The sequence below is a fragment of the Megalops cyprinoides genome, chromosome 20 (assembly GCF_013368585.1).
Source record: "Megalops cyprinoides isolate fMegCyp1 chromosome 20, fMegCyp1.pri, whole genome shotgun sequence".
In the NCBI taxonomy this organism is placed as follows: domain Eukaryota; kingdom Metazoa; phylum Chordata; class Actinopteri; order Elopiformes; family Megalopidae; genus Megalops; species Megalops cyprinoides.
Window position 1 is genome coordinate 8702495 of NC_050602.1, and position 22963 is coordinate 8725457.

Consider the following 22963-nt stretch of genomic DNA (forward strand, 5'->3'; position numbering starts at 1 on the left):
TGACCTCCTGATTGCTTCGGATGTAAGGGCCCACAGCTACATACGAGGGAGAAATCATAAGTGTTCTGTCGTGGGGCCACTTTGTCTCTCACAAATCTGTGCCGATAATTTAGGGCTGACTCTCAGGGCCTGCGAGATGGATTCCGGCTTAATTGGATTATCATATTGGATAGGGGAACTCTTTTTTAGTGTTAAAGGCAACAGCACAATTTAAGTAGAGTGGTTTGACAGTATTTGAAGTATCAGAACATTGTCTTTCTAAATACATCTGTGGCAGTGATTAAAGGAATAGAAGTTGAATTATAACATTACATTTGCTTGATAGATATTCTTATCCAGAGTGACTCACATTTTTTACATGTTATCCATTTATGCAGTTGGACATTTACTAAGGCAATCTAGAATATATATGAATTATTGCTGTTCTGGTATGTTGTAATATATTCTTTGGATGAGCAGTATATTTTTCAGTATATTACAATTTATTTCTTTTTCATATGTGCCCGCCCGGATTAGAATAATGTTGCGGTCCTGTGTTGGTCATGTGACTGAGGCATTGAATTGGGGGTGTGTCCAGGCCAACAGCCCGCCTGCGCCACCACTCTCATCAGAGGACCGATTGTTTACGCTCATCTGGAGGAATTGTGGGAGGAATCGAGCCAGAAGCTCTGTGTCTTCCTCGGGTGCCTTGGAATTTGAAAGTCCGGTGTGACTGTCATCCTTTCAGCGCTTCGCTGCAGACGTGTTTATTTTGAGTTAATTAGGCCCCCGTGCGAGTGGCTGAGTGCGTGTTTGCAGGGTTCCAGCTGACTCTCCCTGAGGAGAGATGAGGTTCCTTCCTGGAGCAGGCCTCCGAGCCCACGGGAAAAAGCTGCCAGCGGCGCACGCTCAACATCCGTTACTGTACAAAGAGGGGAAAAATACTTCTAATTATGAGGGTCTCGTTAACAACAAATCAATTATGGGTGAGAACATGCTGCTTAATCCGTAGTATTTAATTGCCCTGCATGCCTGTTCATTCAGTGCCGATACACAAAGGCAAGCCAGAGCGAAATGAAACCCACCTCAACACAATGCCCTTGACTCTAGCCATTGCAATTGTCAGCTGTGACTAACATAGAACATTCCGTCAATGTAAGCACCCACAGACAATGGCTTCAAAAAGTCAACTCCCTGTTCTTTTTTCTTCCTATTCTTCTTATTGCACACAATTTTCTGTATGCAGCTCTTTCCAAGGGTCTTCAGCTACGCTTAGGAAACTTGGCCAATTGAGATCTCCAATCTCAATTTTTGTTCTGCAATAGGCCACACCTGCAGGTTAACACGTGTAGCTCTCACACACTGGCAGTATATTTGACAGTGAGATCGGTATGTGTGGGCAGCTGTGAGATGAATGATGCCCATTGCTGTCAGTGTCTCCCACCATATTAGAATGCTGCGGTCCTGTTTTGGTCATGTGACTGGGGCAGCGAAGCAACGGGAAACGCACTACCAGCCGAGGAAACGCACCTGTAGGGCAACACCTGCGTCTCTCACATGGAGGTGGTAGAGTGCAGCCTCCAGATCTGTGTGTGGACTGCTGCTTAATATTAGCAGATAAAATACATTTTATATAAACTTTATTATGTGCTTAATTATAGTACTTTCTTATGTACAATTACTATGCAAGCGCAATAAGCTCAATGAAGTTTATGCTATTTTATTAGTGCATCACTTTAATTTTACTCTTAATATGCATGAATACCTGATGCCTGCATTTTATTGTTCTGTTGTTTTATGTTGTGTGCTTCTGTTTTCCCACATACTTGACTGTTGATAAGCAGTTTCCTTTTTGGATTAAAAAGTACTGTCTTACTGTATCTTATTACTGATGCAGTGGTAGGGAGTAGGCCATGCAGACTGAAGGTTGTTAGTTTAATTCCCAGGTGTAGTACTACTGTTGTGTCCTTCAGCAAAGTGCTTAACCTGAACTGCTTTAGCTAATGTCCAGCTGTGTGTGTGTAAACTTTGCAGGCTGTCCTTCAAAAGGGTGTCTGCAAATCAGATAAATTATGCATAATCTGGGCAGTGCTATGGCCTGTCGATGAAAGGATTGGATTTTAACTGGAGGGTTTCAGATTACAATCCCAATCGGGGCACGACTGTAAAACGTTTCAGCGGGACACTTCGCCAGAATTGCATCGGTAAACACCCCACTGTGTAAAATGCAAGCTTTGTAATTCTCCCAGGATAAGGCCATTTGGCAAGTGAATAATAATATAATCCTGCCACATTGGGGCTGTGTGTGTGGGTGTGATGGGTTTATAGCCAGCCCTGTTATCTGAGGCTGTTGTTTGAGCAGTTTCTACCCTTGCAACCAATCAAAAACAAAAACGAGGCTATACGCCCCTCGACCTTCTGGGTGCCGCGGCTGACGCATTCAAATCAGAACGCCAGTCCGTTCGACGACCAGCAAACCAACTGGCCGAAATCATCAACAGTGATCTTTTAAATCTGTTTGGCAGAGCAAAATAAAATGCTCCCTAGACATGAATCATTTTACTAATGGATCTTCCCTGTGTGGTATGTACATGTTCAATATGGGTTTTAAATCAATTCAAACAGAATTGCTCTAAGGGGAAGATCTGCCGCATGGGTAATGCATTTGGAAGCGTACAGAACGCTAGTCTCAAATGTGATGTGTTTTAATATTGATGAAAGAGTGGCTCTTGGCTAAACAGAAAACAAAATGCCCTTTGGTTCCATAATTGTGTGCATCAATGTGAAATGACTGAATACAGCTGTCTTGATGCTAGCACCGCTGATTCAGTAAATATGCACAATATGGGGCGGGGCGCTTCTCTGTTTGAGCGACTTGTGGTTTGAGGCTTAGTGTTTTGTTTTTGTTTTGTGTTTGTTTTGTTTTGTTTGCTATTTTGTTTTATCCACTTTCCGAATTGGTTGTGCAGTTTGTCAAATGTGAAACATCGGACATTACTTCTGTGGACTTTGCTGTGCGTTCTACAACCGGCTTGGGTGTGGTGGATTTCGCCAGCAGAGCCACACATCACTAACCCAGGTACACTCACCTATGCGCGGGCTGATCTTTTGGAGCTACGACACACTTCCCGGAAAATACCAGCATTTCCACTCCTGGATCTAATAACTGAGTGTCTGTTAAGAAAACGCATTCGGAGGAAAAGGGGATGAAGGGGAGGAATTAGAAACAAGCTGAGGAGACGAGGAAGTAAGCTCCCATTACCTGTTTTTACTCTGTCAAATGTGCGCTCACTACGAAACAAAATGGATGAACTCACTGCGCTGGTCAAATTTGTCTCTGACTACCGGAATACAAGCTTGTTTTGTTTCTCTGAAACGTGGTTGTCTGAGGACATTACAGTGAGTTTAGATGGATTTACATTCATACATTTTGACCAGGACACTAGAAAAACAGGAAAATCAATTGGGGGCGGGCTTTGCATGACCAGAAATGACGGATGGACAACCAATTTTACAGTTTGTGTGACCAACTGCTCACGGCCCTATGAAATCATGACTGTGTCGTTCCGTCCTCACTATCTACCCTGCGAGTTCACACAGTTGACTGTGATTCTTGCCTATGTCCCTGGCCCTGACAATGCGCTCGCAGCTGAATGCCTTGCAGACAGCTACAACAACGCTGTCTCCAGAGCAGCTGATCAGCCTGTCTTTATGCTGGGGGATTTCAATAGTTGTGATGTCACCACGCTACTCCCACAGCTGGAGCAGTATGTCACATCTCCAACGCAACTGGACAGAATGCTGGACTTCTGTTTTGGAAATGTACCCGGCACATATGTCTCCAAGCCCCACCCTCACCTTGGTTTCTCAGACATGAAGAAACCTCAGACCTGAAGCACAAAACCAAGCTGGCCAAGCTCCAATACAAAAATAAGATGGAGGAGAGGTTCACCAGAGGAAATGCGTGGCAAGGTCTTACCACCATGATGGGCAGAGCTCAGAAAGCAGCCAAGATACAGTGCCTAGCCCCTGCCTCCTTCACAGAGCAGTTGAACACCTTCTACTCCAGGTTCAATAGGACTGACCCTGTGGAAGAATGGACCCTGACCAACACCAGCTACCCCCCTGCACCAATCAGTGTGGAGGAGCGGAAGGTCATTTCCATCCTCTCCAAGCTACATCTGAGGAAAGCTCCTGGACAGGACTGGCTCAAGGGCCGCGTACTGAAGGAGTTCGCAGCTCAGTTGGGCGGTGTGGTGGCACAGCTTTTTCAGCTGTTCCTGAACTCCAGCTTTGTCCCCAGGGCTTGGAAGGAGACAACCATCATCCCCTTTCCCAAAAAAGCCCCATGCTAAAGCCATGAATGATTTCAGGCCTGTGGTACTCACCTCCATCCTCTGCAAATGCATGGAGAGGGTGGTTGCTGGGGTGCTTACCACCATGGTAGGCGAGAGTCTGGACCCGCTCCAGTTTGCCTACAAGGCGAAACGGGGAGATGAGGATGGCAGCCTAACTCTTCTGGACACAGTGGCCAGGCACCTCAACTTTCCAAACTCATATGTCAGGATTTTATTCATGGACTTTTCATCTGCTTTTAATACAGTAAACACAAACATACTTCTGCAAAGCCTCCAAGGACTACAAGTCAACACAACACTGGTTTTATGGATTAAGGATTTTGTAAAGGACAGACCTCAACATGTCAGAATGAACGGTTTTAAATCCAGCAATATTGTTTTAAATACCGGGGTCCCACAGGGCTGTGTCTTGTCACCCATCCTCTTCTCCATATATACAAATAAAATCACCTGCAATAGCAGTGGACTGTCACTTTTTAAATATGCTGCTGACATGGCCTTGGTGGCCCGCCTGACAGACGAGCGCTCCCTACTGCCTGTATGTGGATACTATGGTCCTCTGGTTCCAGGAGAGCTCCCTGGAACTGAACATCAGTAAGACCAAAGAGTTGTGCTGTGGGGGGCGCCAGGCACCTGGCACCTCACACCCTCTCTCCGGACCACTCAGGCTGGAGGGGCAGGTGGTGGAACAGGTTGAGATCTTTAAGTACCTGGGCACTGAGATCGACCACCACCTGTCCTTCACACAACGTGCGGACGGGGTCTACAAAAACGCCTAACAGCACATGTTTCTCCTGAGGAGGCTGAAAGGTTTTAATGTCAGAGAAGACATTCTAACAGCAGTATAACGGTCATCAAATCAGTCCTCACATTAAACATTGCATCCTGGTACAACCTCCTCACAGAGAAAAGCAAGAAAGAACTTATAAGAATCATCAAGTGTGCAACCAGAATCACCGGCACCACTCAGACCCAACTCTCAGACCTTTACAGTCATGCATTGAAAAGAAAGGCAGACTCCATCACTAAGGAGTCTTCACACCCCCTTCACCATTCCTTTCAGTTACTCCCATTGGACAGATGCTTCAGAGCACCTCTGGCCAAAAAGAGAACTTACAAAAACGCTTTCATTCCCAATGCAATATCCATTTTAAACATGGCCAATTAGACTGTCACCATCTCTTATTCTAGCTTTGCACACATGCTCTTATTTACTTAGTGGAATGGTGGAAGTGTTTGTGTTTTAATGTATTTTTTGTGAGTTTTTCATTGGTGTATGTTTTTATGTTGTTTGTGAGTCCCTAACCAAAGACAATTTTCTATCATTATGTGATAGACAAAGTTTTTTTTTTTCTTTATCTTTTGAATCTTTGAATGGCTGTACTGAACAACTTTGCTAAATTTTGCCCCGCATGTTTCCGCTAGTCCTCCTCCAGGCCACTGGGGGAGCTGGAGGTCTGGTCAGTCAGCTCTGTCGTGCTCTGCAGTTTGGCTTTGGTGTCGAATTATTGCTTACAAACCCGTTCAGGAAAACCTGCGTGGCCTTTGCATAGTTCCGGAAGATTCTGTTGAACAGAGGCAGAAAGCTTGCCCACATTTTTTTGTTAGCTTTTATTGAAAAGACTAAAGGTGTGAGTCAGCGTGACCTTGGTGCTTTACTCATTTCACTGAGAGTGAACTGCATGTGGCTGTGTGTGACGCTCTTGAGATTATGTGTGCATCATTTTTTTCCTGTACATACATATTTTTCTGACGGTGATGTAAGTTGTTAAATGATGTCTTATTTCTGCAGTCCCTCTCATGGCTTACAGCATTTAGGTGCTTGGTAAGATTGGTTGCTGCTCTTGGCCGTGCGTAAACTGCCTCGGGGCTGCAGCTGTAAACGAATTTGCTCATCGGTGACAGCCCATTTCAGCAGCAGCGGGAGCCACAAAATCAAGCCTGACAGTCAGCCCCGGGGCCCCTGGGATGGAGCCCATTTCCTTAATCTCTGGCCTTTCGGGGTGGTGCAGCCACACCGCTCCCCCCACCATCCCTGTCCCCATCCCCCCTGTCCTCGTTCCTGACCCCATCCCTGTCCCCATCCCCCCTGACCCTGTCCCCCCGTCCCCATCCCCCATCTCTGTCCCCGTCCCTGTCCTCATCCCCCCCAGTCCCCCTCCCTGTCCCATTTCTCTGTTCCCCGTCTCTGTCCCCCTCCCTGTCCTCATCCCCCCTGTCCCCATCCCTGTCCCCCCGTCCCCTCTGTCCCTGCCATGTCCTCACCCCCCCCGCCCTTGTTCCGTTCCCCCCGTCCCCATTTCTGTCCAGCCTGTCCCTCCTTTTCCCATCCCTGTCCTGTAATGAGCAGAATCTGTCCTCCAGTCTCCCCACAGGCGTGCGAGGAAAGCAAACGCAGCTGTCCGCAGACGTTTATTCTGTCGGCTGTAAATACTCGGAGGCCAGCGCTCGCTTCGTGTTGGTTAACCTCAGCGGAGCGCTATACATCAAAGAGGAGGACATGTCCGGGCTTATTTACCACTGTGGATTTATCAGAGCAATGCCAGGGAGCGACAGAGACAAATAAAGGAGCGGGGCGGTGAAGGGGTGGGCGGGAGGGATGGTTCGTAGGCCTGTCAGAGCCGCGGGTTCGGAGAGCAGCGGCACTGTGAGGCAGTCCTGCTAATTCGCATTCCTGTCTGCATTTTCCCTCTGCCCTAGGTGGGATTATGAATGAGGAGCCGCACTCCGGAGAGGGCATGGCCTTCAGTGGCAGTGCAGCTGTGGGGGATGTGGCCTGGCATGACTATGCCCCTGTGGTACGAGGCTCTGCAGGAATGGCAGTTTGGACCGGGCATGTGGACTGATAGGTGGGGCTGTTTGAGGCCTGCACCTCGTACAGCATTTGTTACAGGATCAAATATGTCCTAAAATGGCCCTTCACTCCTTAATATGTTTTTATATACACTCACTACAGTGTCATAGCAGTATCAGAGTGGACTTCAGTTATTCCTACTCAGAGCAGGGATCTAATACAGCTTTGTTTTGAAAGCTTGGCTTTGTTGTGAACGTGTACAGCTAGCTGACAGGGCTTCAGATGAGCAGAGGTGAACTGCACGTGGATGTACAGTAGCATGAAATAAGCCTTTCGTCCTTGATTAAGGATCGCTTCAGTCACCACCAAAGACAAGCATGGACAACAGTATCTGTTTAATGTGGATTCATTTTCAGATTTTAAATTACAAACGCGTGTGCATGCCAAAGGGACATCAGCGTTTTGCACTGAAGGGTTGAATGTGCATTTGTGTTCTGACGCTTCCAATTTTTCAACTCTTGTGGTGACTGTTTTCTGGGGAGTGAGTAAGGGATTACTTAGGACGCATAGGGAGTGGACACCTGCACATGCATACCAATGCAGAGCAGCAGTGAGTGTTGGCGACTTAGTTCAGTACTCTGTCTGAAAGCTATTATGTACATAATCTGAGAGAGACCTGCCTGTTGCTCTACCCCAAGGAATGGTGCGGTAGCACATATTTTCTATACACTGTTTTGACCAGATGGTCAGATTGATATGTTATACTCTGAAACTTCTGTCTCTTCTATTGTTGAAGGTGGAATCGCTTTGATGTGAAGGTTTATAATGAACATTCTAGAAGGGGTGTGATTTCAAGGAAAACATCCATAGTCACCACAGGAACACAGACAGCACCCGAACCTAATGTTACCAGATTTTAAAATTGGTAGCTGCTTGAATACCCTGGACAGTGGACAGAAAATAAACTGCAGCTGAGTATCTGTTCATAACAGAAGGTCTGTGGTGGTAGCCGGGATGCCTACCTGTTGGCCAGGGAGACTCATAGTGACAGCATAGTGACCTTTGACCCCAGGAGGTTTGGTTCCCAAGGGGGTAATGACAGTTTGTCCCCAGGCTTAGGAGGCTTACCGCCCAAAGTCCTGGTGATTTTTTTTCTTTCCATTCAAGAGCAAGAGCAAGAGCACTCATTGTATCTCAGGAACTGTTCTTATCTTATCAAGAGTCTGCTTGAAGTAATTCAGCCACCGTATCACCCAGCTCTTCATATCTGTGTCCAGGCCCTTCTGCCCGCCGCTTTGAGCCTGTTTGTGTGTCCTATGCATGCCACACTGGAAACATTACCTAATATTGCCGAAACTGTAAGTGCTCTAATCATTCTCATGCCATTTTAAGTATGTGAACTCATGCATCACAGATTTGCCTTGGTGACCAGTGCATTGGTCCCCCAGGGGAAGACGGCGCCGATGGCCGTTGTTTTAATGCCATTAAGTGTAATTGTGCCTCATATTGAGACAGGGACTCACGGTGCATTAACTCTGCTGTCATACAGTAGCACAGTGCCGGGAGGGCCTCGTTTGCTTGCTTTTAAGTAACGCTCAGTTTCAGCTGCCTGTAAAAAAAAAGAGAATAGTAGTTATGGTTGCTATTCCATGATCTACAATCTTATGGCATGAAAGGTTTATAGATCATTAATTGCAGAATTGATTGGGTTGACTGTTTCCTTGAACAGTTAGTGAATTACCAAGGGCCATCGTGAAAGTTCTTTATTGGCCAGCTTTTGAAACTCATACTGAAATGTACATTATATTATATTATTGGCACTCTCATCCAGAGGGACTTACAAAGGTAACAATTTTTTACACGTCACCCATTTACACAGCTGGATATTTAGTGAGGCTATTCTGGGTTAAGTACCTTTCCAAAGGGCACAACAGCAGTGACCCAGCAGGGAATCGAACCGGCAACCTTTTGGTTAGGACTCCTGCTCCTTACCATTTGCTACCCTGCCGACAGCAATGTATGTGGATACTCTGTTATGTATAGAACGGCTTCTGTAGGCAATTTACAGTTGAATTGTTAAAAAGCATACTAGAAGGATATTTGCATATTTAGTAGTATTCTATCATGTCAAGGGAAATTTATGTTTGGAGTGTAGACGTCCAGTTGACAATATAGTTAATGACTTTTTGAAACACACAAGAACATCTGTCAAAAAAAAAGGAATAATTCTCAAACGGAACAAATCAAGTAGATTTTTAGGAAGAAGAACGCTATGCTTACTAAGCATTTTTTGGTACATTATTAATGAGATGTTTAACATATCATCATTTTGATATATGTCTACCTAGTTCTTGTAGTGCAAGTGACAATAGTATTGCAGAAAAGAGTATTGATCATTTGTAAAGCTATTTAGTATATACTAACAGCCTGTAAAGTAGATACACAAAAGCTGCTCCACTGTTTGATGATCTGTCTGATTGACACTAAAATGGTAAAATGGTACCACATGAGCTGACACATACCTGTACACCCAATTTGCTCTCAGATCCTCTCCCTCACCAGAATAGTGCATAATGTCAGTCCTCTATTATGGGAAGCAGAATAGTATAGTGGTAAGGAGTAGGGCTGGTAATCAAAAGGTTACTGGTTCAATTCCCTACTGGGGCACTGCTGTTGTACCCTTGGACAAGGTACTTAACCTACAATTGCCTTGGCAAATATCCAACTGTGTCAATGGATGAAATTGTATCCTATGTAAGTTACTCTGTATAAGAGTGAATATAAATACATGGCCATACTTGACAAATTAAATTGTAATTCTGGCATCCTTTCCCTGGAAAGGTATAATTTGTCCCAGTGATTGATCCGCAATTACTGCCATTGTGGAAACTGATAGTTTCAGGTTCTGGTGATTTTTGTTTTTAAACGTGGAAAGCGGAGAACGTTTGGAGGTCAGTTACCATTTGCTAGAGGGTTTCAGACAGCTGTCTGATTTGAGCAGTGCCAGAAAATGGTACTAATGAATCCCTTCCTGCTGTGATTAACCTCCTGCATTATCTGATGCTTAGCCTCCTGTTTTACCTGATGGAAAAACAAAAGCTTCTATGCTTCTTTTGAGGGTCAGAATTTTCTATTAACATCTAGACAATAGAAAAAACGATGCAATAACATAATGTATGGTCAGGATTCTACTCACAAGCACCAGTAGCATATAATATAATTGGTTTCTTCTACTGTTATTTATTAATTTAGCGTGATGATCATTTTTCTCCACTGTATGGTAAAATTATACAAGCTATGATATCCTTGCTGTTGTCTACAAAGCAATAATTATCCATCAACAGATTTTAATGGGGTGAGACCTTCTCAGTGATTCACCGATGCATTGCTTTTAAGACTGTGATTTCATATGCATTGATTTCTCTGATAGCCTTTACCTCAGATTAACTTCATATTAAATATGCAAATAAATCTGACCTCCCCTATTAGAAATCAAGGCTTGCATTCAAAACATATTGAAATTAATTTTATTTTCAGCTCTTAATTTTTTTTTTTTCTTGGTAATGTTTATCATATTTTAGCTACTAGAAGCCAGATTGGCAGGCCTGTGGGCCCCGCCACGTTTGTGTTTCTCATTAATATATAACATGTGCTGTCTGATATGGGAGTTTGCCTTATTTCCAGCAATATTTCAGTATGTAGTACCACTTCCAGCTTGGAGGTTAGGTCCTTTTTTTCCACTCTGTGTTTTGCGTTGTAATGTTAATGCTACAGGACTCCCCAGAAGCCAGACGGTTGTAAAATGAATGCATTTACAGATCTTCAGCCAGCGGTAATCCTTTTGAGTTCATTTGACCCTATTAAGTCGGGGCCAGACCGCTACACCGGCATATTAAAAGCATTAGCATCCGCTGCCCGAGCACCAGGGCAGCTGATGAAATCAATGAGCCCTTGGATTTGAGAGGGCACGCCACCCCTCAAAAAACAGGCAGAATGACCTAAACTAAAAAAAAAAAACGGGGATGGGCTTACCGACTTGATTGGGCGGTAGTGTAGCATAGTGGTAAGGAGCAGGGCCTGTAACCGAAAGGTTGCTGGTTCAGTTCCCTGCTGGGGTACTGCTGCTGTGCACTTGAGCGAGGTACTTAACCCAGAATTGCCTCAGTAAGCTCATCCTGTGTTGTCCTCTCCCCTCGCCCCCCACCTCGTTCCAGACGGCAAGGCCTGCCCCGGCGACGAGTTCCAGTGCCGCAACAGGAAGTGCCTGGCGCCGGTCTTCCTGTGCGACGGCGACGACGACTGCGGGGACGCCAGCGACGAGGAGCGCTGCTCGCCGCCCACCTGCGGCCCGCACGAGTTCCGCTGCAACGGCTCCGAGTGCGTGCCGCTGGTGTGGAGCTGCGACGGCGACCCCGACTGCCCCGACGGCTCGGACGAGGCGGCCGAGCGCTGCGGCCGCCGGCCCGCCGCCCCGCCCCCGAGGCCGCGCTGCGCCGGGGTCGAGTTCCAGTGCGCCAGCGGCGAGTGCATCCGCCTGCACTGGAAGTGCGACGGCGACGCAGACTGCAAGGACAAGTCCGACGAGGCCAACTGCCGTGAGTCGCCCATCAGGGCTCAGCCATTTCGTTCAAGGGATTTTGTATTTATACGCTCACCATTACATCACATTACATGCATTTAGCAGATGCTCTTATACAGAGCGAATCCTAGCACAAACAAAGTTTTTGCTGAATGAGCATCAATGCCAGACCAGGCTAACAACACTCCCAGACCAGTGAGAGTGAGCATAACACCATTTAAGCCCTAATAAAAGTTAACTTGTGGAATCTGCCTATGTGGAAAATCATCATCCTCACATAGGCAGCAGAAATGAATGCATCCTAATATTGCTGTTATGCTCCCAAACAAAACCCATATTAAACAATGAAATCAATCAGCGTTTCTACTAAGAAGGTCTGTGTCACATTTGTTTTCTTTCACTTAAAGTTTTCATTTGGGAGCATCAGACTGTGTATGGAATTTTCATTTCTGTAGAAAGTTATTTTTTATTACCCAGTATCTGTGGAAGGATGTGAGAAGGTTTGTTTTCTTTTATTTTTAGTCTGGATATGCAGCCATTTATCTGTCTGTATGTCTAGAGTTCACGATGCTCTCTGAATACAAATACTTCCCCATTTGTTCTACATACATTCCCTCTTATTAAGTTTAGCTGAAACAAACAGAAGAACTCAGTAGTTTTCCTCTCTCCGTATACTTGTCCTGTTTGCTAATTGTGGCATGATTAGTATACACACTCAGTGTGGAAGTGTTCATTTTTTTCTGAGGAATGGTTCCTTGAGGATGGATGGGGAATGCTTAGCTGAGGATTTGATCATTCACCTCTACTTTAATCGTCAGAACGCTCTCCTTTGTTGCCGAAAAGATTATTTGCACGCCAATCCGAGTTTGATCACAGGCCTTTTAATTAGAGCACCGTTGTCGTGAGGGATAATTAGGTGTGCATGTTTTTCTGCCTCCTGCCCTGGTACAGTGCTGCAGGGACGGTGAAATTCCGACTGTGATGTCATAACGCTGGCAGAGCACCGGTTCAGCAGTTCACATGAGTGTCCCGTTGCTAGGCAACCACTTGACAGTCTTCAGACGTTCTAGTGCCCCGGGGTAAAAGGATAGGCTAAGCAGGAGACTGGAGCATGAATTTCTGCAGGTGCTCTCTGAATGATGTGCCTTCAATCCTGTCAGTGCCTTTAGATCATTGACATCTATTTTATGCACATTCCAAGTGCATCCTCTCAGCACAATGATGTTCTATATTCCAATGGAATATATTAATCCTAAATACCTAAATAATACTAATACTAATGTAATAATAATCAAATTGAGGAAATACGAACTGACACAGAACCGTTAATGTTAACAGTTAATGTGAAATGAAATGCTTTATTATTATTACCACGTATTAAATATTAAAAGTAATATTTTATTTTTATGTATTTTATTGGCTGCCCCATTAGGTCTATTTAATAATGTAGATAATGTTGAAAAAATCATCTCTTCTTGTATGAGTACAAAAAATTGTGCAGTACAGCTGGCAACAATAGCCTGAAAGCAGTGGCACTAATATAGTTGTTTATTATAGAGGGGAATGGAGCTAGTGTGTGGGGTGATGAGGTATCATGAGAACCACTCCAGTCAGACCAACCTTAAAACAAGATATTGAGAATCATTTATCATTGACACCGTGTTAACTGCTCTCCTCCCAGACTACCCCCACTGTGCACATATCGGAGGACTCGATCATTAGTCTCTATTCTCATCAATACCTCGAGAGCAGCAGAATTAAAGGGATTACAGCCATGCCCATGATTCACTTCATCTTTGCAGTTGTTTTCATCTTATTTTGTTGACATTGTCACCTTGGAAACGGTCCAGAGATCAGTGGTGTCGTTGAAACTCTGGGGCAATGCGGAGATTGATAATTGCTCCCTCACCCCAGGACCCAGCAATATGCAAGCGCGGAGTGACGATAATCAAAAGGAACCATAAAAAGATTAATAAATTATATATGAGGGAAAAAAACTGCTCACATCATGGAGAACAGCAGGAGCAACAAGCCATGTCATTGAAATGTTTACCCTCTCGAGGACGCCTGTGAATGAGTAAATACAGTCTTTAACTTTTGAGTGGATTTGCACTGGTGGAAGATCTTGGGGGAGGTGCAGTGGAGCCACTCTGACGAAAATCCATATATTTACATCGATGTTTACACTTCTTACATCTCTCTGACAGCATCTCTTCTGTTTAAAACCCAGATTTTGTGTCACACTTATTGCCTTTGAAGGGAGTTTGTCTTGCACATACTGTGCACACAGAGCTGTGGGCAATATAACTTATTCATAAAACCAAATAGCAACAATACTGAAGAGGACTCCATGTTGACAAACACAGCTTTACGATACTGCACACTTTATCCACAAACACGTAACACACATGCATACAAGAGTAGCAGTATGAAGTATAGGGGTTTAGTACATTTGTGTGAACTGTAGCGGGTTACAGTAGGAAGTATAAAGGTTTACTGTGTTTGTGATGAATTATAGTATGAATTGTAAAATTCTAGTTCATTTGGGTTGAATTGGGGGAGTTACAATATAGAGAGTAAATGTTTAGTGCATTTGCATAGGCTGTGCAGTGGGTTACAATATGGAGTATAAAGGTTTAGTGTGCTGGTGTTGACACAAGCTGTCCTGTTGTCATGTTTCCTGTAGCCCTGGTGACGTGCCGGCCGGATGAGTTCCAGTGTGGAGACGGCTCCTGTATCCATGGCAGCAAACAGTGCAACAAGGTGCATGATTGTCCGGACAATAGCGACGAAGCCGGCTGCGTCAATGGTGGGTGCCTGGCGCCGCAGTAACCGCCCACCGTTTCCCTTTGAAGTCTGCCGAAAACAGCAGTGAAAGATGCCACTACAACTGATAAACGTCTCATTAAACTTGTACTTGTCATTGATTAGCTCTGACCAGAAAACCTGCTTTTGAGAATCCGGAGGATTAAAAAATGCATGATTGCAGCTGCTTACAAACAGAGCAGTGCAACTTTGAGCCAGCTGCACAGTACAATCTATAATAACTGGCCACCCTTTTTCAGATTTAATGCACTCACTCAGCCGAACACTAAGTTCTGATGCGCAGAGAGGCTGTTTTCAGTGTTGAAGCTCCGATCTCCTCATATTCAGGAAAGAGTTAAAGCACATAGTGAAATGCATGCAGTAAAAAGTTAAGTACCCAGTGGAATGCATGCACTAATGACTTAATGAAGTAGCCAATGAAATACACGCACTAATGACTTAATGAAGTACCCCATGAAATGCACACGGTAACGAGGCTTTCCCGTCTGTCCCCTGTCGTCCTCTCGGCTGCAGCGACCCGGTGCGAGGCGCCCCTGCGCTTCCTGTGCAAGAACGGCGAGTGCATCGAGGGCAGCAAGGTCTGCGACGCCCACAAGGACTGCAAGGACTGGTCCGACGAGCCCGCCAAGGAGTGCGGTGAGCTGGGGACCGCCTCAAACCACGCCTTCCCCCTCAAAGCGCCGGCTGGGACGGCACTCGCTTGATCGAGAGCAGAAAACCCCCGACAAATCAACAAGCTCATTAAGATTAAAGCGTGCAGGCAGAGCTTGCCCCCCTCCAAAGCATACACTCACAGATGGTATACGTGCACAGCCTGTGGACGACGGCGCGGTGCTCGATTACCAGACCTGCTCTTTGGTGATAAACCCTTGTAGCGTTTTTCCTTTCCTTTTTCCAGCTTAAAGAGCCACTGAAGTAATCACGGAACTGGGCGTCTTCAGATCAAATGCTTTTTGATCTGGTAGCTTTTGATCCAGCTGCAATAGATTCTCTGCTGCGGCATTAGAGGTGTATGCCTGAAACGTTCAAAAAATACCAGAATGTAGTACCTCTCCCCCTCTGACAAAGTCTAATGTTTAAGTAATGAATGCAAAACACATAACAACGTACAAGCTAATCTGCATAGTACTCCTAATTGTTAATATCATGGGTACACTCATGGTGGAGATGCTGTCTCCCTGCATAGTAAATCTGAGAGAGCGTCATCCTGAGCCTAGAGCAGAGGGTTTTCTGGAACCGATGTCCTCCCAAAAATAAACCCAGCAGACTGGTGCAGAGCAGCCGCGGCAGATTGGATATGCAGCAGTGCGGTTTAATGCTAAGGCCAAGGGGGTGCTGTTTCGATTCCTGCGTGGGGCACTGCTGTTGTACCTTTGTGCAAGGTCCTGAATCTGAATTGTTTCAGAAAATAGCCAGCTGTGTAGGGGGATTATAAGTAAGATGTTTGTAGAAGAGCGCCTGCTAAGCAGAGAATAATATGATTTGAAGTAAAATAATGAAATGGATACAGAGTGAGAAAGGACCCAGCTAGGACGGCAGTGAAGATTGGTACCTTGTTCCCCCATCCAAGCCTTACAGGGTTTCATTCATGCTGGTCAGGCAGCCAGACCTCTGGCTGTCCCTCTATGTTCCTCGTTAAATATTGAGCTTCCTGCTCTGTCTTCAGCCGGCTGTTGGTGCTGACTTTCAGCATTTTATCCCCACGCTACCCACAAGTGAAGGGGAGATCCTGAACCTGCGTTCAGCCTCAGTTTGGGAAAATGAAAACTGTTTGTTGATCGGTGTCTCGGCTTAAAAAATGGGACTGACTGCCGAAGGCACATCACCGATGAATCCTGGTTAGAAGTGTCTGACAGCATTGGCCTCAAAAAGAGATTATATATTGGGTTTAACAGCTGCGTTTGAAAAATCCCCAGGAGCAAAACACACAGCAATCCAATCTTACCCAGACACCATCAATGAGAGATCACAAAAGATCCAGCCGCAGCCCTGCAGGAGGCGTGAAGTCACACCGACCTCCTCACTCTCAGTTAATATGCTGGCACAGTGTTAGGAAGCCATATCTGAGCTTGTGTGGTGGTTGGGAGGATATACTGATTACAGTGGCGTGATAGCTGTGCTCCTGAATGCTTCACGAGCTTCATGAGCACCAGTGCGAGAGGCAGGCGGTACCATTTTTTGAAGCTTTCCGGTGTGACTCGGGTGGGCGTTGAACCCATGACCTGCTGGCGTCTGAGTGTACACTCGCGGGGCCTCTAAACTCATGCCTGGTCCGTACTTCATATCCCACTCCCTCTCTGTCTGCTGACTTCTGACCTGTGCCCCCTCTCTGCACCTTCCCAGGCCTGAACGAGTGTGCGATCAACAATGGCGGCTGCTCCCACATTTGCACGGACCGGCCAATCGGCTACCAGTGTGAGTGTCCTGCTGGGTACAAGCTGCTGGACAAGAAGACATGTGGAGGTAGCTACCATTGCCCTTTTACCAAAATCAGAGGGGTTTGGCCCCCCCTTCACTATCCACTACTCCCCATTTGCTGCCTCTGGTTCATTTCCGATGTCCCCTCCGCAGACATAGATGAGTGTGAAGATCCAGACGCCTGCAGTCAAATCTGCATTAACTACAAAGGTGACTACAAGTGCGAGTGTTACGAGGGCTACGAGATGGACCCGGTGACCAAGACCTGCAAGGCGGAGGGTAAGACATGCCCAAACGTCCCTCGAGCAATCTCACCCCACCAATGTCGTTACATAACATTATATTAGTGTCATTTATCCAAAGCGAATTACCTATAGTACATACAGCAGTGTCCCAGTGGGGAATCAGACCAGCAACCTTTGGGTTACAAGCCCTGCTCCTTACCACAACACCACACTGCTGTCCTTGTCCTTTCCAGCTGAAATAAATGGAGCTTTAACTCCTACATAGACACTGTGTGAATCCTAGGTTTTCACCAACAGCAAAAGGCAGAGGGTGTTGCAGTCTGAAGGCTGATCAGTGGTACCACACAGGACATAGTCAGTAATCACATCCCTATATTCACAGATGAGGGTGTCGATAGAAGACCTCCCCTTTCAAACACCTCCCTCAGATTGCGCTCGGTGGAGGCCGCCCATTCGGATTTCTGTTATCAGGCTGAGATTGTTAGCAGGAGTCCCCTGTGAGGAGGGAGTTTAAGGAAGGTGTCCTCAGATGTGTTAATTTGTATTTGTTTCACAGGAATATGGATAGGCGCTGTCAAACGGGAAGGCTTTTAATAGGAGGCCGCTGTGTTAAGCAGCTCCTCGCTCACGAGTTTGATGGAGTCTCGGTGTCAAGAACAGCCGTATTATGATCGCAAACTACACGCGGCATGATGAGGTTATTATTTATTTAGGCACTTGTTTACTTTGCGGCTCTCATGAATATCTCAGTGTTTTCTCTATTCCACGGCGGAAATGTGGGTTTAATGACGCTCCCTGACTCCATCCCATATATCTCCCCGCCTGTAGATACAGTGTCTTTGTGCTTAAAATAATAAATGACAGATGATTTGATTATTAAACATAACTCAGAACTGGAAACTTCAAGCTTGTTTTAGAGACGAGGATGGTGAATTAATATTCTAAGCACCTCTCTGCGCTGCGTTGATATCAGTGCATATTCGTCAGTGCTACAAGTCCGTGCCCTGTCTAAGACACGTGTCAATGTGCTCGTCTCAGACGTGCTCAGGAGCTGGAAAAACTTTGAGCTTGTGTTGCTTGATTTTCCAGGCGTTTTATCACAGGTGTTTCAAGGTGTAATTGAGAGGAGCATTACCTGTGATTCACAAATCCAGGACTGGAAGAGCTGAGAGGGCTGTGTAAGAAAGCTGAGAAATACTTGAAGATAATACCCTTATGGAGTGCAAAGAAGACATGCATTTTAATGACTGGAGAGCTGGAGGAATGCTCATTGTTATTGGGTGTTATTGTCCGCCCATCAGCAGTTAATAGTCACTCCGCAAATCAGACCTTACAGGATGAGAACTAAGGACTTATGCACCAGAGCTTAAAATTGAAAAAGTGTCTTTTTTCATGGCAGTGTGTGTGGACTCCTCCATCACTGTTCACTTTACAAGCAGGCATTGTGTATTGGATTATTATGTTTTGTGGTTCACGATTCTCTCCATTCCGGTAATGTCATCCTTACACCAATATGCATTGTAGTTTTCATTTTAAAGATCTGAAATGTGTGATTAATCCATTTTTGATGACCTGTGGGCCTTGTTCTATCATCTGAGAAAAGTGTTATTGCGAGATGCGGCTGTAGTTTTTAACAGCTAGGGAGAAACCAAACGGCTCGTGTAATTCCAATATGTTCTCCCTCCAGAGTTCCTTTTCATTTACTGCATTGAAGAAACCTTTATCCCCTGTCATTAGTGACTCCCCTCTGGCTGTGCTGGGTATCTTATGGAGCGTTTAGGAAGTGCAGCAGTAAGTTCCCCCCCCCAAGCATCCTGCCGATTGATTTGGCCACCCAAGCTATTAAATCCCCATCTCGGGTACAAGTAACACAGTACGGTCCCTCTGTGATAGCGTATGACTCCGGCCTTAAAGCAGGCTCCCATCCCTCCGCGGCCTACCTCTGAAATGTGATTATACTCATTTAAATGGAGGGGGGGTTTTTGCCCGTTAGGATAGCTCTCAATGTGTGAAAGGGACTGCCAGCTCAGAGTTTTCATTTACTTCCTTTGTGTTAGTCAAAGCGCTGGTGTGCCTGCGTGGATGAAAGAGTCTCTTCAGTGAAGTGAAACCAAGACTGTATGGGCTTCACACACCCCCCCCCCACCCCCCGAAAAATAGAAGGGGAAGAAGAGAGAAAAAAGAGAATCTTTACCGTAACTGCTGGGGGGGTAGGTTCTGTCGTATTCAGAGTAACGCTGTCCTTCTCCGATGTGAACAGGCAAGTGTCGTGATGGACAATTTGAGAGCCTGGAGTGAAAGCCCATGAAAATGACCCCTCAGTGCGGTGGACTGTGAGTTTAGTAAATTGCAGGTTGTTACCATCGTGTCATTGCAGTCCTCGCCTCACGGTCACTCTCTTGAGCACCAGGCAGTGCCAGAGCACTGGATAATATGACACTAAGGTGAAAATGTTTTTTTTTTAAAGGCAATAAAATCCATCCCTGCTCTGCAGGGCTCTGGGAGAAGTGTAGAGGAAGCCGAAGATGGCACTTCATTACAGGCCTAATTGTTTGTGTGCTGGAGAGATAAGCCGTGGATGGCTCATTATCAGTCTTAATCCCACTTCACCAGCCAGAGGGCAACACCTGCAACTCCACACAGATAGCCGCAGGTGAAGGTACTTTAACATTTCGTTCTGTTAGCTGCGTTTATGACAGCCACGGGCGGTCATAGAAGCACCGTAACAAGGCATTAGATTCTCCTGTTAGGAGAGATGAGCTTCACTACAGACTAGTCAGCATACAATGGGGTGAAGTGTCCTTACTGGCAGAGCTACTGTCCATGTTTTCATTAATGTTCTGTCCTTCAGACATGGTGAGTGTAACTTTGTTTCACAAAATAAACAGAACTCTTATTATTAGTATGTGCAATGTGAAAAAGGATTTCACGTCATTTGCAGTTTCATTCTTTCCCCTCAACAGATGTGCTGTTGCACGCTGTCATTGGAGTAGACCAGAACATCTTTCTGATGTAGTTGAGTTTTATAGAAAACAGCACAGGATGCTGGGATTGTTTTTTTTTTTTTTTTTCCTGAAGTTTGCAACCACATCCCAACTTCAAAGCAAGTGTACACAAACAGTTTTATATCAAGGAACTACTGTGCAACCGATGTTCTTCAGAATAAGAATCAAAACGTTAAGTCTGCCTTTTTTTTATTAAAAGATGCAGGAGCAGTAATATTTATGGATTATAGTTAATGTTGCCATGGCTTTTAGTGTTTTATGAGATAGGAGGTACAGGTGAATAATATCTATTCTGTAAGAAACAATAGAGTCCTAGCTGCAAGGGTTCATTTGAAGGGAGATAAATGTTATCATTCAGGCATGTGTTTGTTGTGGTGGTTTTGAGGGTGTTATAGTGCCTTGTGAACAGCAGACTGTCTTGCATTTCTGTCAAAATAGTGGAATGATGGCATTTTGATTGCATTGGTGGAAATTTTAGATTTGATAGTCAATGATAGTCAATTTTACAGCTAATATTCATGTACATTTTTTAGTCTTCTATTTTAACGTTTTAATTCAGCTTGGTTCCATAATAAACCCATCTGATCTTAGAGATTCAAACTTCACAGGACACAGACTGTTTATAGGACAGACATACTGTTTGCAGGACAAGCAGGCAATATAGAGGACATGAGGGAGAATTGTTATCTCAATGAAAAGGGAAAGTTAAAATGTATTCTGCGGACATATTCCTTTACCTATATTCATAAAGTAAAATTTGTTAAAAGAAAAAAAATGAAGTTTGTGTCATGAGAATAGAGTTGGACTGGGTAACGGACCAGCAGGTTTCCTGTAGAGGAGCAGGAGAAAAGATGAAAAGAGAGAGTGTTCTGTGAAGAGAATGAGTGAGAAAAAGAGGATGAAAGGGACTTAAGATGAAAGTTTAGTAAGAAAGATGGCTGGGTCATTTGGCACAGTGCAGTAGAGAGTAATTTGTTGACCTTGCTTGCGGTTATTTGGTGTGGAGTGTGTCTGTAGCTCTGTTGGAATGTGCGTGGGAGTGTAAGGGGTCCAGAGGCTTTGAGAGAGTGGCATAGAATTCAAGATAAGTATGTGGGTTGTTATGATATTTTGGCCCATATTTATTGTTTTATGTCTGGAGCTACTATGTGAATGAGCATACGAGTCTAGTTTGCCTGTAAGGTGTGTTATTTGGTTGCACTTACGTTTTGAACCCAGACACCCACTCGCAATCTCAATACTAGGTTTGGCACTAATGCTTGTTCATATGTGATTAGTGGTCTCCTGTTTGTACAACTTTTCATGGCACTTTGCTAGATGCTTTTTGTGCTCACATCTTGTTAGTCACAGCGGAAGAGAACTTCTGCTAGATGTTGATAATGTCATAATGTGGCATGAATGCATGTCCTACCTAGCCTCTGATAGGTTAGTCAAGAGTTGGCTGGCTGGAAAGTTGAGCTAGTGCAAACCCTTTATGCCGCAGACAGTATGCCCCAGAGAGTGACCCTTCACAAACGTGAGCACTAGCTTTGCCCGCCACGCCACCTGCTGGATTCATTGCCAGCAAAAATCTCTCCCATTGCCAATTAAAAATCCCATAGTGGTTGTCACATCCTCACTAGAGGGGATCTTTGTCAGAGCTGAGGTCAATGAAAACCTTGTGAGTGCTGCAGTCAGTGTTGTAGATTATAGTGTCATTAATGTAAAATAAGGAGGGAGGGAGTTGGCATGCTCCTGGCAGATCATCTCTGCTCAGCAGGAGTAGGAGGGGGCCCACAGTAGATCCCTGTGGGACACCGATGGAACAGGGAAAGCATTAGAGTTTGCCCATCCTATTTTTGAACATTGTGATTGGTTGGACCGATAGGAATTGGGAACTGAAGATATTGTTCTGTAAAAGTGTTTCTTTTTGAATTGTTTAAAGACTAAAAAGTCCTTTGGGTGATTTTGCCTTGTGATGTATTCTCACAGTCTTGTTTAAACAGATAGATGATACTGGTTTTGCTGTGTGCTGTCAGTGGGCTGTTTGTGAGTGAGATGTTTGAATGAAACAATTGCTGTAATTGCACACCAAGGCGTAAATTATAAGGGTGAGTTAAATAAATTAGCAGCTATGCTTTTGTGATCCGTGTATGGCTACAGCACCACCATACTAGATTTCCATTCTGCCTTTATGAAGCAGGCAGTAATTGTCAGTTGCATTTCTGGCATGGAAGCCAAAATTCATGCCTCAGAGAGTAAATCTATTTTACAATTTGCAAGCAGTAATTCAGAACAGTCTAAATTGGGAAATATGTTGCAAGTGACAAGATGGCACTTTTTTAAAATCGGTATTTGCTTTGTTTAAGCATCGCAAAGGAGTAAGAACAGCGCTTGCATGATGTTTTTGGACTTACATAGGTGCATTCTTCATTTTACACACCTAATGGGGACACTAGCTGGTGAGCCTGTGAGGGGAGTTGTTTCAGTAGAACAGGGAAGAACAAAGACTGAATGGAGTGGGAGAGTGGAAGTGAAAGAACAGGATGTCAAGGAATATGCCGAGGACAACTGCAAAACATTTAAAAGGGTTCAGCAAACTGCTGTTGGAGGAATGAGACATTGCATTTCTGAGCTGTGAGAAATAAGGGAGCTCCACTTTTGTATCAGTGAGTACAACACTGCAATTGACAGTTATCATGTAACTGTATACCACTAAAGTTCATAGTTCCACTATGAAGAGTATCCACTCATGCACTGATCGTGAAAGGGGAAAGTAG

At 44.9% G+C, this 22963-nt stretch overlaps 1 protein-coding gene across 1 annotated transcript in view; it reads left to right on the plus strand.

Annotated features, from left to right (window-relative positions):
* Window positions 1-22963, plus strand: part of LOC118795449 (low-density lipoprotein receptor-related protein 8-like) — a 116260-nt gene that overhangs the window by 74874 nt on the left and 18423 nt on the right. Inside the window, exons 5-9 of the mRNA XM_036553912.1 lie at window positions 11346-11726; window positions 14397-14519; window positions 15050-15172; window positions 16880-16999; window positions 17108-17233. Coding sequence (XP_036409805.1) covers window positions 11346-11726; window positions 14397-14519; window positions 15050-15172; window positions 16880-16999; window positions 17108-17233 — 873 coding nt within the window. The remainder of the gene's footprint in view (window positions 1-11345; window positions 11727-14396; window positions 14520-15049; window positions 15173-16879; window positions 17000-17107; window positions 17234-22963) is intronic.